The sequence below is a fragment of the Kogia breviceps genome, chromosome 18 (genome assembly GCF_026419965.1).
Source record: "Kogia breviceps isolate mKogBre1 chromosome 18, mKogBre1 haplotype 1, whole genome shotgun sequence".
NCBI classification, from domain to species: Eukaryota; Metazoa; Chordata; class Mammalia; order Artiodactyla; family Physeteridae; genus Kogia; species Kogia breviceps.
The window spans coordinates 45,418,376-45,431,778 of NC_081327.1; the positions used below are offsets into that span (position 1 = coordinate 45,418,376).

A 13,403-nucleotide genomic window follows, 5' to 3' on the forward strand; every position below is an offset into this window, starting at 1 on the left:
CTGTACACAAAATTTTCTGTTAATGCATACATGTATTTTTTGTGTTGAGCGCTTGCTTTAATCAGATGCTCAACAGGATCCAATTAGCAGTAAGTAACTAATCAAGAACTACTGGTCTAAATTGGGTTCAAGTCATCAAAAATTTGGTGACCTGATGAATATTTTGGCAAAATTCAAAATTTTTTGAATTCTCTGAAACTACAATATTAATTGCTAACATTTATTGAACAGTTACTATATGTCAGAACTTGAGCTAAGTGCTTCATACACATTCTCATTTAATTCACACAACAATCCTTTAAGGCGGGTCCTATAAAGCTTAGTAACAGCTATTAAGTAGTAGAGCCAGAATTCAAAACCAAGGTCATCTTCCCTGTGTTCCAATAAAAATTTCCAAAAACAGGCAGTGGGCCTCTAAGAGCCTGGAGTCTGCTCAATCTCAACCTCTAAGAGCAAACTGTCAGAGAAAGCTTTATTTTACTCCTAACAAAATCAAGTCCAGTGCACTTGCTAAAAGCCACCAACACTAGAACCATGATGAGAAGAGGGTGTGGGATTTGAGAAGGTAATTTTGAGAATCCATATCACATAAAAAGTCCAACAATAAAGGATTCATTAAATATATTCGAATCCACCCACTGTGGGGATATATTGCAAAAACATTAAAAATGACATGACATAAGAGCACACAGTAATCAGGAAAGTAATAAGATACAAAAATATATACACAATATTAACATAGTTAAAAATATAAGTATCTAAATGCTATGAAAAAAGACCAACACTAAAAGGAAACGGAGTAAAATGTGCCATGCAGATTTCCTAATCTCCACGTAATGGCGATTGAACCTGGAACTAACAGACGTGTTTCTCCCCTTTGATCCCTATTTGCCAAATTTTTAAAATGTGCCTACTGTGCTAACATGTTAAAGGATAGGAAATTTAAACTCTAAACTTTATGGAAATGGGGAGGAAGAAAACATTTTTCTTTCATAGAAACACTAAATACATCTTTGATCTCATCAGAATAAAGCCTTAGGCTGCTTTGTCAATGCTTTCCTCCAAACCCTGCACATGATCTAGAAATTCCAGTCTTACCTCAAGTCCATGCCTTAAGACTCTCAGAGATGACCTCGGTCCCCTACCACAGGCCACATATAGCTGTGGAGTGTCTTCATTGGCCAGGTCAGCTATCTGCACAGAGAAAGGGGAAAAAAATGTCTACTTCTGCTACATTTCCATACCCAACCCTGATTGTTCTCAGGGTGACAAACCACTATTCAGTTTATTAGGCTTAAATATTGCTACTGGCCCTGGGGGCATGGAGTGGAAAAGACCCAATGTTCCAAAAAGCAAACAGTTTGAAGAAGCAAGTTTTACCAACCAAAAAAGCTGGTTTATTTATTTATTTTTTTGCCATGCTGTGTGGCACGTGAGATCTTAGTTCTTTGACCAGGGATCAAACCTGTGCCCCTTGTAGTGGAAGAAGCGTGGAGTCTTAACCACTGGACCACCAGGGAAGTCCCACCTGTATCAGTTCTTGAGTTAACAAAGTATTTCTTACAATTAGTGACATTGTTATATAACCTCAAACTGAAATCTCAGCATTTCCTTCCAACTAAAAATATAGACAATACATTATATTATCGTTGTCTGTGACTTTGTCACCAATATTAAAGTTTATAGATACCTCCAAATATCATTTCCCTCATCACTATTTCAAAATTACATTTACTAGATCTGCTGTTAGAACAGACATGATCACAGCTGCCCTATCTACTACAGATGTTCCTATGATGTAACTGACCAATTACGGGGTAACTCTGCACCTGGCTATTTGCCACCAAATGGGGAAGCCATGTGTTCTTGTACTAGTCACCCCAGACATCTAGCTGTTTTCCAGTACAAATATTTGTTGATCAACATGTGGAAAGAAGTTATTTGTATTGTAGTTTTCTCAAACTGTACAACTCAAATGAAAATTCTTGACTGTAAAGCAATGCAGCCTACTGCAACATGGATGAGCATATGGGTTGTGAATGTATACAACCTTCACACTGACTTCTTTAAAAAATTAACTCACCTATTTTAAATGCACTATCCTGTTATTTTAAGCCCATTACAGAAGCACATTTACTAATTTTTCACAATTTAAAAGATAATTTTCTCTCTTGGCTATCATGTTTATTTCTATATGCATTTAAAAATATTATTCAGAGGGGATCCAGAAGCCTCACTAGGCTAGTAGAGATACATGGCAAAAAAAGTTATAGCCCTGCTACAGAAACCCAAACTTCCTGTTAATTTTATTCTTGACCTACAAACTATTTACACAATTATCTCCTCAAATTCCAATGAAAGCAGAAAAAAAAAAAATCAGTAAAAATCCAATTAGGAATTATTCATACTTATTTTCTATTGCCTCCAGGACTAACCCTTTCTCAAAAAGAAAGAACAAAAGCAGTTAACTTCAGAACTGCTAATTTTACCAGGAAGAGTGTCTGAATACTGACTGTGTCCCTGGCACACAGTGAGCAAAACTCTTCCACTAAAAGTGTAATCATCTAGACAGGGTAGGGTGGTGCCTAATGGTCACTGGAACCCCAGGAATCCAGGATGCAACAGCATGGTAAAATTTCTGCTACACTTGAGTGCCAGTAGTGAGAGACACAATTCCCATCTTGGGCCACCTTGCGTTCCCAAAAAGGTTCTGTTACTGACTGATCCCAGTGTCTCTGGAGTACTCTACGGAGGAAATGAGTGTCAGAATGAGATATAGATATAGATATAGATATTCACAGACTGTTAAGTGATAAAAGGTCTACTTCAGAATACTGTAAAGGATATGAGCATGTTTACATTAAAAAGAAAAGTGTAACACACAAATGCTTAAGATGCAGAGAAAATGCCTAGAAGCAATCACAGGAAGCTATTAATGGCACAGCCTCGGTGGAATAGAGGGTTGAAAAGATTGGGGGTTGGACTTTTACTTTTTATCTTTTGTACAGTCTGAATTTTTATGAAACATGATTTTTACCATTAAAAAAAATTTTCTTAAGCCCAAGGATTTATGTAATGGTTTTTAATTACCCAACTACTTTTAGTTGCTTCACCCTTATACTCTGGCATCAGATATGCTGATGAACCTCTTAAACTAGACCTTAATTTAATTGGAGTTAACACTTTAAACTCATTCAGATTCAGAAACAGTTGGCTAGCACCGTTCATTATGGAGTGAATGGAAAGACCCTCACCTGGCAAAACAAAATGGGAGAGAGGCTGTCCAACTCATCAACCAGCACAAGGTTTTTGAGTGGTCTTGGCTGAAAAAAGAATGTATCTCCTTCTTCCAGAGGCATGGCAGATGAAAACTCAGGTTCTTCATCATCATCTCCAAGATGGGCAATTTGATATAAGTAACTAGGGAGAAGCAAAGACTTTAGTTAAAATATTTTCTGTCTGATGTACAACATGATAGGGAAAAAATTTTTTTCTTATTTCTTTAATGTTGTACCAAATGAGATGAACTGTGATAATCATTTCATAACGTATGTAAGCCAAATCATTATACTGCAACACCTTAAACTTATACAGTGCTATATGTCAATTATATCTCAATGAAACTGGAAAGAAAAAAGCAAATAGCATTTAAAAGATAATTTGTCTGAAGATGTTTGCCATCAACATAATGCTCATAAATCACTTTAATAATGAGTCAGCATCTATAGTTTGAGATCTCTGCTTATCTGACTGGGGTTTTCTATTTCTTTAAGAAGAGGGATAAAGAAATTAAGACTACTGAATTCAAACTGGTAGAGTGCCAGGACCTTAGCATCACAGTGGTTAAGAGTACTGGACTTTCATTAGAGTGCCTGGGTCTGAATCCTAGCTCTGCCGCTTAACTAGCTGCATATTATTACTTAATCTCTCTTTGCCTCAGTTGCCTCATCTATAAAATTGAGTAGTACCTTCCTAAAGAATTCAATGAGTACTTAGAACATTGCATCGCACCTAGTAAGCACAGTTTTTGTCAAATAAAATGAAATATGGATAAGTGAAACCCAAAGAAAATCTATAACCACATCTTATTTTAACCAGTCACCAGGCCAAATCGGACAAAAAACAAGAATTGGTGATTTCACAAAAGTATGCAGATACAGTAGTATTTTCCTGAATAAGCAACAAAATCATCTTGCCCTTCTCCTGTCTGTCCTCTAAGGGTCTGTAAACTGACTCAAAGGCAAACCACAAAAAAAAATTAAAAAGGGAAAGCAATTTGGGAGTAGATAACCTGTAACAATATACCACCATAAACTGAGTGTGCAATGAGCACACTTTTGGGAAGCAGCTCAATTAAAATAAAATCACACAGCTGGTCATATTTATTCTTTAAGTCATATACCAAACCTTCAATACAAAGCACTTTGAACAATCCAGTGTAGCTTTTTAGGAGCAAGATAAAATGATTAAATCGGGGTCTGAAATACATAAGACACTCAATAAATGTTAGCCAAATAAACCTCAGCATATAACCCTTCTGGTAAACTCATCAGATTCTATGCTAAATTACAAAAAAGCAAATAGAGTTATAATCCTTGAATGATTTACAAACACATTGAAAAGAAAGAAGTTAAATAATACAAACTTCTTATTCAAGCAAGATGTCCATATACAGATGATAAAGATCACGCATCAAAAGACACTTTCACAGATAATCAAGAGGATTCTGGATTCACTATAACCATCACAGGAAAGGTTGCTTTGGCTGAATCTTGATAAAACAGTTTCTGTGATTATAATGTGCTTCAGAGCAGGAACTTTGGAACCAGGTGGTCTGGCTTTGAGTTAGATTTAGTTGTGTGATCAAATTTCTTAAATTCTCTGTGACCCCAGTGCCCTTACTATAAATGGGTTAACAGCACTGTCTTATAGGGAATGTTACGCATCAATATTTGTAAAGTACTTAGAACACAGTAAATGCTATATTAAGTATCTGATTGATAAATAAGTTTGCTTTATGAGTTAACACCCACAGTACATGATTCTGATGCCCCAAATCTCCACTGAAGTCTTCCAGATTTCAGGTGCAGAAGTAATGGATAATTTCTCACAAGTTCAAACCCGTCTCACTCTAACAAGCATCCCACCTGTGCACTGTAGTCTTTCTATTCTCTGCCCTCAGAACATCTATCCTGTTGGGGGCTGCCTGAGCAACAGGATGTACAGGGGACTTCATGCCCCCAGGGGTAACCTTCAACCCAAGAGGGAGAGGAACTGGTGTTGTTAACCCTCAAGTGGGCAATTTTCAAAGGCATTCTGCATGCTTCTCAGCAGGTCCTGACAGAAGCCAGTTTCCAGTGTCCAAAGCAGGAACCTCAGTAACATGCCCTTAATATTGGCTTTTCCTCTTTTCCCTATCTCTCCCCACTGATCCCTCACTCTTGTTTCCTGCAATTACCTCTCAATAATCTAGCCTTGTCTCGGGCTCTGCTTACTGGGGAGCCCAAACTGAAACAATATAAGAAAAACATTTAGAACAGTGCCTGTTACATACAGACAAGTGCTCAACAAATGTACACTATGATTCTTTAGAACAAAAGGAATCATTGTCTGTATTATTTCTAAAAAGACTTTTAGAAGACTTAACAATTAGAATGTGTAAATCCCAGCAAACACACTATCTGCACAAGGTAATGAGCAAGAATAGAATACCTTATATGTCTGCAGCTACTGACTCCACCCACAGCCTTATCAAGACAGGTTATTATATAAGTTTTTAACGTCTGCCAGTCAGCTAGGTGAAAAAACAAATGCCTCGTGGTTTTTTTTGGCCACACCTTGAGGCACATGGAACTTCCTGGACCAGGGATCAAACCCGAGCCCCCTGCAGTGGAAGGCAGAGTCTTAACCACTGGACCAGCAGGGAAGCCAAACACCTCGTTTTGATTGGCATTCCTTCAATTATGAATTAGCTTGAAAATTTTTTACATATTACACTTCTAGACCACTAGTATTTCTTTTACTATGAAAGGCATGTGCAAATCCTGCACCCATTTTTCTATTGACTGAACTGCTCATTTTTACTCAATGATTTCTAAGAGCTTATTAACTCTCCCTTTTTCATGTAGTGAAAAGAAAAAAGATTTCACACACCATTGGTGGGAATGTAAACTGATGTCATCTTTTGAAGTACAATTTGGCATTCCCTATCAAAATTTCATCACGTATATAAAAATTTAAACTATGGCTTTATTCAGCTAACATGCAAAGATACACCTACAACATTCACTATAACACTGCTGGTTTTTTGGGGGGTTTTTTGATAGGTAAGAAGTGGATTTATTTAGACAGAAACACACTCCACACAGAGTGTGGGCCACCTCAGAAGGTGAGAGAACCTATAGCACTGTTTATAATAGCAGAAGTACAAACAACCTAAATATCCATCAAGAGCGAGTAGAGCCATAAAATATTATGTAGCCATCAAAAATGTCTTCTCTACACCAAATGCAATGTATGAGTCTTACTGGGATCCTGATCTGAACAAATCAACTTACGAAATATTGAGACAATATAGAAATTTGAATACTGACTGGCTATTTTATTATATTAAGAAATTACTGAGCTTCCCTGGTGGCATAGTGGTTAAGAATCTGCCTGCCAATGCAGGGGACATGGGTTCAAGCCCTGGTCCAGGAAGATCCCACATGCTGCAGACCAACTAAGTCCGTGTGCCACAACTACTGAGGCCGCGTGCCACAACCACTGAAGCCTGCACGCCTAGAGCCTGTGCTCCGCAACAAGCCACCGTGATGAAAAGCCCGCACACCACAACGAAGAGTAGCCCCTGCTTGCCACAACTAGAGAAAGCCCATGCACAGCAACTAAGACCCAATGCAGCCAAAAATTAATTAATTAATTTTAAAAAAGAAATTACTGTTATTTGGGGGAGGTATAAATAAAACAAGATTGGCCATGGGTTGGCCTTTGTTGAAGCTGAGTGATGGGCACACATAAGTTCATTAATTATACTATTCTCTCTTGGTATGTGCCCGTTAGAAAATTTCCATAATTTTAAGTGAAAAATACAGACTTATTGACATGGAAAGATTTTTAGGATGTACTACGTATTTGAAATAGTAGACTAATAGCATTTGATAGACTGATGCAGTTCTCTAACGTAAAACTACATATAAATACAAGAAAGTAAAAACACTATAAGCAGATACAATATTAAAAAGTAACTATTCTGGAATACTAGGATTATGGGTGATTTCATTATTTATTTGCTCTTTTACTCATTTTCCAAAACTTTCCACATTATCAGAGTAAAATAACAAGAATGGGAGTAGTCAACATTTACTAAATGCTTACAACAAAGTACTTATTAGTGTCTGGCATTTGTATGAAACACCCACAAAAACCCTCATACATTAGAAATGTAAAATGGTGCAGCAGCTATAAAAAAGTTTAGCAGTTCCACAAGAAGTTAAAGAGGATTACGGTATAACCCAGAAATTCCACTCTTGGGTACATACCCAAAATAATTTAAAACAAAGACTAAAACAGATATTTGCACACCAATGTCCAATGCTGCATTATTCACAATACCAAAAAGGTGGAAAGAACCAAGTGTCCATTAACAGGTAAACAAAATGTGGTACATACATACATACAATGCATTATTATTCAGAGATAAAAAGAATAAAGTGCTGATACATGCTACTACATATGAACTCTGAAAATATTCTGCTAAGTAAAATGAGCCAGACAGAATAAGTACAAATGTTATATGATTCCACTTAGGTTACCAGACGCTGGAGGAAAGGGGAATGGGGAGTTATTCTGTAATGGGTACAGAGTTTCTGTCTGGAGTGATAAAAAAGTTTGGAAAAATGGCAGTAATGGTTATACAACACTGTAAATGTAATTAATGCCAACAAATTGAACATTTAAAAATGGTTAAAATGGGAAATTTTGTTATATATATTTTACCACAAAAAAGTGGGGGAGAGAAAAGGTGCTAAAAAAAACGAATGTTAGGGCTTCCCTGGTGGCGCAGTGGTTGAGAGTCTGCCTGCCGATGCAGGGGGCACAGGTTCGTGCTCCGGTCTGGGAGGATCCCACATGCCGTGGAGCGGCTGGGCCCGTCAGCCATGGCCGCTGAGCCTGCACATCCGGAGCCTGCGTGTCCGGAGCCTGTGCTCCGCAACAGGAGAGGCCACAACAGTGAGAGGCCCGCATACCACAAAAAAAAAGAAAAAAAAAAAAAGAAAGGGAGAACAACTGGAGATAAGGCAAAATTGGAATAGAACTGCAGAATTCTAGAAAACACCTTCATTTTCATTACAAAGAAACAGCATTAGGTAAGTGATCTGCACACACTTTACCACATACTGGCAAAACCTGAACTAGAAAGCAAGACCATGGCGGCTCATCTCATAAGCAATTTGGAGTCTTCAATACTGGTCTTAAATTCAAGGTTAGAGTTCAGACTTAAGCCATTTGTCAATGAAAAGCCATCAGAGACTGTAACATGGGATGGGGAAATGATTTCATCAGGGTTGTGTCTTATCTGCTTAATGAGATGACTCTATAAAGGCTGAGTTTTACAGGAAAGAAAATGAACTGCAATAAGCAAACTAGGGAACTAGTTCAGACTAACACCAAAAAAAGGGGATACAGAAGTAAAAACAACTTGGCATTCAACTGAAAGTTGTAGAGGAGAGCAAAATCGAGACTTTACACTCAAGTTGCTGGAACTGCCCCATCAGACATTAACAGAAATACTGAGAATGGCAATAGCCAAGACATGGAAACCAACTAAATGTCCATTGACAGAAAAATGGTTAAAGAGATATGGTACATATATACAATGGAATATTACTCAGCCATTAAAAGGAATGAGACTGTAATTTGCAGAGCTGTGGATAACCTAGAAACTGTCATACAGAGTGAAGTCAGAGAGAAAAATACCGCATATCACTTATATGTGGAATCTAGAAAAATGAAACAGATGAACTTATTTGTACAGCAGAAATAGAGACACGAACGTACAGAACAGACATGGATACTGGGGGGGAAGGGAGGCAGGATGAACTGGGAGATTGGGATTGACATATATACACTACTATGTATAAAACAGATAATTAATGAGAACCTGTAGAGCACAGGGAACTCTACTCAGTGCTCTGTGGTGACCTAAATGGGAAGGAAATCCAAAAAAGAAGGAATATATGTATGTAAAGCTAATTCACTTTGCTGTACAGCAGAAACTAACACAAAATTGTAAAGCAACTATACTCCAATAAAAACTTTAAAAAAAAAGAACAAAATAATGCCATTTGCAGCAACATGGATGCAACTAAAGATTATCATACTAAGTGAAGTCAGTGAGACGACAAATACCATATGACATCACTTATATGTGGAATCTAAAATATTACACAAATGAACCTATCTATGAAACAGAAACAGAATCACAGACACAGAACAGACTGGTGGTTGCCAAGGGGGAGGGACTGGGGGAGGGATGGATCAGGAGGTTGGGGTTAGCAGATGTAGGCTTTTATATATAGAATGGATAAACATGGTCCTACTGCATAGCACACAGAACTATATTCAACATCCTATGATAAACCATAATGGAAAAGAATATTAAAAAAAAAGAATGTAAAAAAAAAAGTGAGGTTGGAAGGGTTGGTGATGTGGCTGGGAAGCTATGGGTTCTGATAGCTTCAACTTCAGATTTATATAAGTGAAGTGTCTGTGGAACATATATTTAATACTAAGTAGTTCAAAAGATATTTATTCAATGAAATGTCCAGCAAAAAGCTTAGGAGAGATCACTTTTAAAGCTGTTTTTTTGCAGCTACCCACAGGTATTGATGAAGCCACTAAAGTAGAGGAAGTCACCAAGAGAAAGATATAAAAGGGGAAAGAGAGCAAAACTTGTTCTGAAGAAACTAAAACATTCTTGGGAAAAGCTCCACAGCCTTGAAACTACATCTCCCTCCTGCCAACTTTTATAGTAACCAGGGTGAAATGAGGTAATAAAAGGATTACTCACTGGTTTCCAAATTCTGATGCTACGAAAAGGAAGCCTGTTTTAAGCACACACATGGCAGCAGCAACAGGCACAGTATCAAAATACTTGAGCCGGATCTCGGTAACCTGGAGTGGAATGAGAAAAAGATTCTACTGTATAGGCAAGTGAAGCCACGCCATGGAAAATAGCGCAGTATTATAAGATAGTGTAATAAGCAAAGTAGCAAATAAAATACTGTCCTTCATATCCAAACCAGCGGTCAGCAAACTACAACCCACAGGCTAGCCACACAGTTTACACGGTGCTTACGGCTGCTTTCGTGCTACAATGGCAGAGCTAAGTAGTTGAGACAGGGACCACAAGGCCCACAAAAGCCGAAAATGTTCACTACCTGGCCTTTACCAAAAAAAACTTGCCGCCTCTTGAACTAAACAGGTATCTAAGAAATCGCCCGGTGTTCAGCACTCCTCCATGGGATGAAAAAAGTAACAGATCACATATATTACCAGTTTTCAGTAGACATGGAGAGCTTTCTCTTGTTATTCACTAGAAACGGCACTACCCATACTCACATTATATGGGATCAGACCAAAAATCTGTTAACCAGAGGGAGAAAACCTACATTCATATACCAGTTCCAAACTTTAAAAGCTTTAACACCTTAGGCAACCACTTTTTAAGGCATTGTTTCCATTTTTTAACTTGTAAATTATCCTTTCTATCTCAGAGAGTAGTAGTTGTAATGAACAAATGGTTTATAAAACCACTCTGTAAACCTTAAATGCACATATGTTTTAAAAATAAGATTACTTAATTATATTAAAATTAGGATGAAACTGTAGAAAGTTTCATTAACTACACTAACCACGACAAATAGGTTTTTTTCCCCTCCCTCCATGGTCTACTTACCATATCTTCATCTGTCTCCAAAGTGATCTTAAAGATATCTCCCTGCTCAGTTTGGGCCAAAAAGAAGAACATTGACTTGGTCTTATGGGTGGCAGAGCAGACAAAAATCATTCCTCTTTCAGGGTCATCCAGGTCATTCTAGTAAAGTCAAATACACAACCAACATCTTGGAAACGAGTACTCCTTTTCTGGAATTCAACACTTTACCGACAAGGATCATACGGGCCATCCAAGGTCTAGAGGCATCTGGAGCCTCTCCATGCAAGCTGTGACCCAGAGCAGCCTGCCAGTCACAAGACTAAAACACAATAACCAAAAATTCTTGTCTACTATAAATACATAATAAAGCTTACTTTAAAAAAAAAAAAAAAAAAGCCACAATTCCACTCTACAGCCTAATGAGATCAATAAGGCAAGAACTACCTCCAGAGAAAAATGTCAGAGAAGAGACATGAAATTTAAAGAATCATAATTTCAGGCTGTGAATAAAAGACTGACATGTTCACGACAATACCATCCAAAGCATCAGCAGCAGCCCTGGTTTCCAAAGGGCACTCCCCCTTGGCTGGACTTTGGGTTTCTTTTTTAATGTTTCCAACATTTTGTATTTCTCTCAGAGTAAGTTCAAGGGCAAAACATGTTTTATACTTCTTTGCAGCCCCAAAGCCAAGTACAGCACCTGGCAGTCAGGTGCTTAATAAATTTCTGATCAACTAAACGGAATCACTTATCACTCCTTACCAAGAATTTAACTTGCTAATCTTACTAGATATTCTAAAATTGATGGAATCTTACTCAGGTACCATGTACTAGATAAACTAAGTCCTAAAAGATTTAACCTCAGCACCTATAAATTAATATTAAAAAGACAAACAATCTGTGGTGAGGAGAGACTGAGGAAGTAGAGATCAAATAAGATTACCCTTGTGCTGCTGATAACTGCTGAAGCTGGGTACACAGAAGTTCATTATATACACAATCATCCCTTGATATCTGCAGGGGATTAGTTCAAGGAGCCGCCACAGATACCAAAATCCACGGATGCTCAAATCCCTTATATAAAATGGGGTAGTACAAGGAATAGTCAGCCCTCCATATCCATGGATGAGAACCCTGCAGATATGGAGGCCCAATTGTACGCTTAATGATTTCCATAGTAAACTTAAAATTAAAAGCAATAAAGCACCATTTTCAACCACTAGTGTAGTAACTGATTGAGAGGAAAACCACTGTGTGAAAAGATTTGGGGGAAAAGAGTATTTACACAGCCTCAAAGTTCACTAGTTTCCACACCAATTACAAAAAGGAAAAGGTACCTTTACAACAAAGAGAAGTAGTAGGTGATCAATTTAGCATTATCAATAATGAATCAAATCAGCATTATGTGCCCCTAATGTAATGTAATGAGAAATACACATCAGCACCTAAGTAATAATCCTATCAAAAATATAACACGGATGTTATCATGAGGAAAAAGATTATGGGACAAACTACAAGAAAATTAACCCAGACTCTTAAAAAAAAATGTCAGCATCGGGCTTCCCTGGTGGCACAGTGGTTGAGAGTCTGCCTGCCGATGCAGGGGACACGGGTTCGAGCCCTGGTCTGGGAAGATCCCACAAGCCGCGGAGCAGCTGGGCCCGTGAGCCACAACTACTGAGCCTGCGCGTCTGGAGCCTGTGCTCCGCAACAAGAGAGGCTGTGACAGTGAGAGGCCCGCGCACTGCGATGAAGAGTGGCCCCCACTCGCTGCAACTAGAGAAAGCCCTCGCACAGAAACGAAGACCCAACGCAGCCAAAATTAAATAAATAAAATTAAAAAAAAAAAAAAAGTCAGCATCATAAAAAAACAAAGGTGAGAGGAAATATTCTAAATTAAAGGAGACTAAAGGTAGATATAAGGGAACTTTGGGAGACAATGAGAGAACTGCACATAAGATAATTGTATTACTCAAAATGGTAAATTTCTTGGGCACAATATCGATAGTGTAGGAAAATATCCTCCTTAGGAGCTACATTTTACGAAATTCTTGCAGTATCATACAACCTATCTTCAAATGGTTTTGCCTAAAAAAATTTGTAGATACATAAGAAAGAAAAGGCAAATGTAGCAAAGCAGTATTAATTGGTGAATCTAAGTGAAAGGTATACAGGAATTCACCATTCTCTCCTTTTAGATTTTTCTGTATGTTGGAATGGGGTGGGGTGGGAGAGAATGAAACCCAATTTATCTCCAATGAATATACCTGGATTCTTCAAACTAGAAACTTGCAGGAATTTCAAATTGATAATCTCCATAGGTTCTTCGAGAATGAAAACTGTGTTGGCTTTTTTTTTTAATTGAAGTACAACTGACTTACAGTATTATGCTAATTTCAGGTGTACAACATAGAATTGTGTTGACTTTTTTTTTAAATGCACAAGCTTACCTTGCACTTTTTTTTTT

General features: G+C 37.8%; 1 protein-coding gene and 1 non-coding gene across 3 annotated transcripts in view; both read right to left on the reverse strand.

Moving 5' to 3' along the window:
- SF3B3 (splicing factor 3b subunit 3) overlaps positions 1-13,403 on the reverse strand; it is a 46,933-nt gene that overhangs the window by 23,625 nt on the left and 9,905 nt on the right. For both annotated transcript variants that reach the window (XM_059043924.2, XM_059043925.2), the window contains exons 7-10: positions 10,958-11,095; positions 10,070-10,173; positions 3,255-3,420; positions 1,099-1,194 (exon numbers count right to left, since the gene is read on the reverse strand). In XM_059043924.2, coding sequence (XP_058899907.1) covers positions 1,099-1,194; positions 3,255-3,420; positions 10,070-10,173; positions 10,958-11,095 — 504 coding nt within the window. The remainder of the gene's footprint in view (positions 1-1,098; positions 1,195-3,254; positions 3,421-10,069; positions 10,174-10,957; positions 11,096-13,403) is intronic.
- On the reverse strand, positions 11,349-11,439 carry LOC131745652 (small nucleolar RNA SNORD111). Its single transcript, XR_009332387.1, has one exon. It is a non-coding gene; the product is annotated as a small nucleolar RNA SNORD111 (small nucleolar RNA).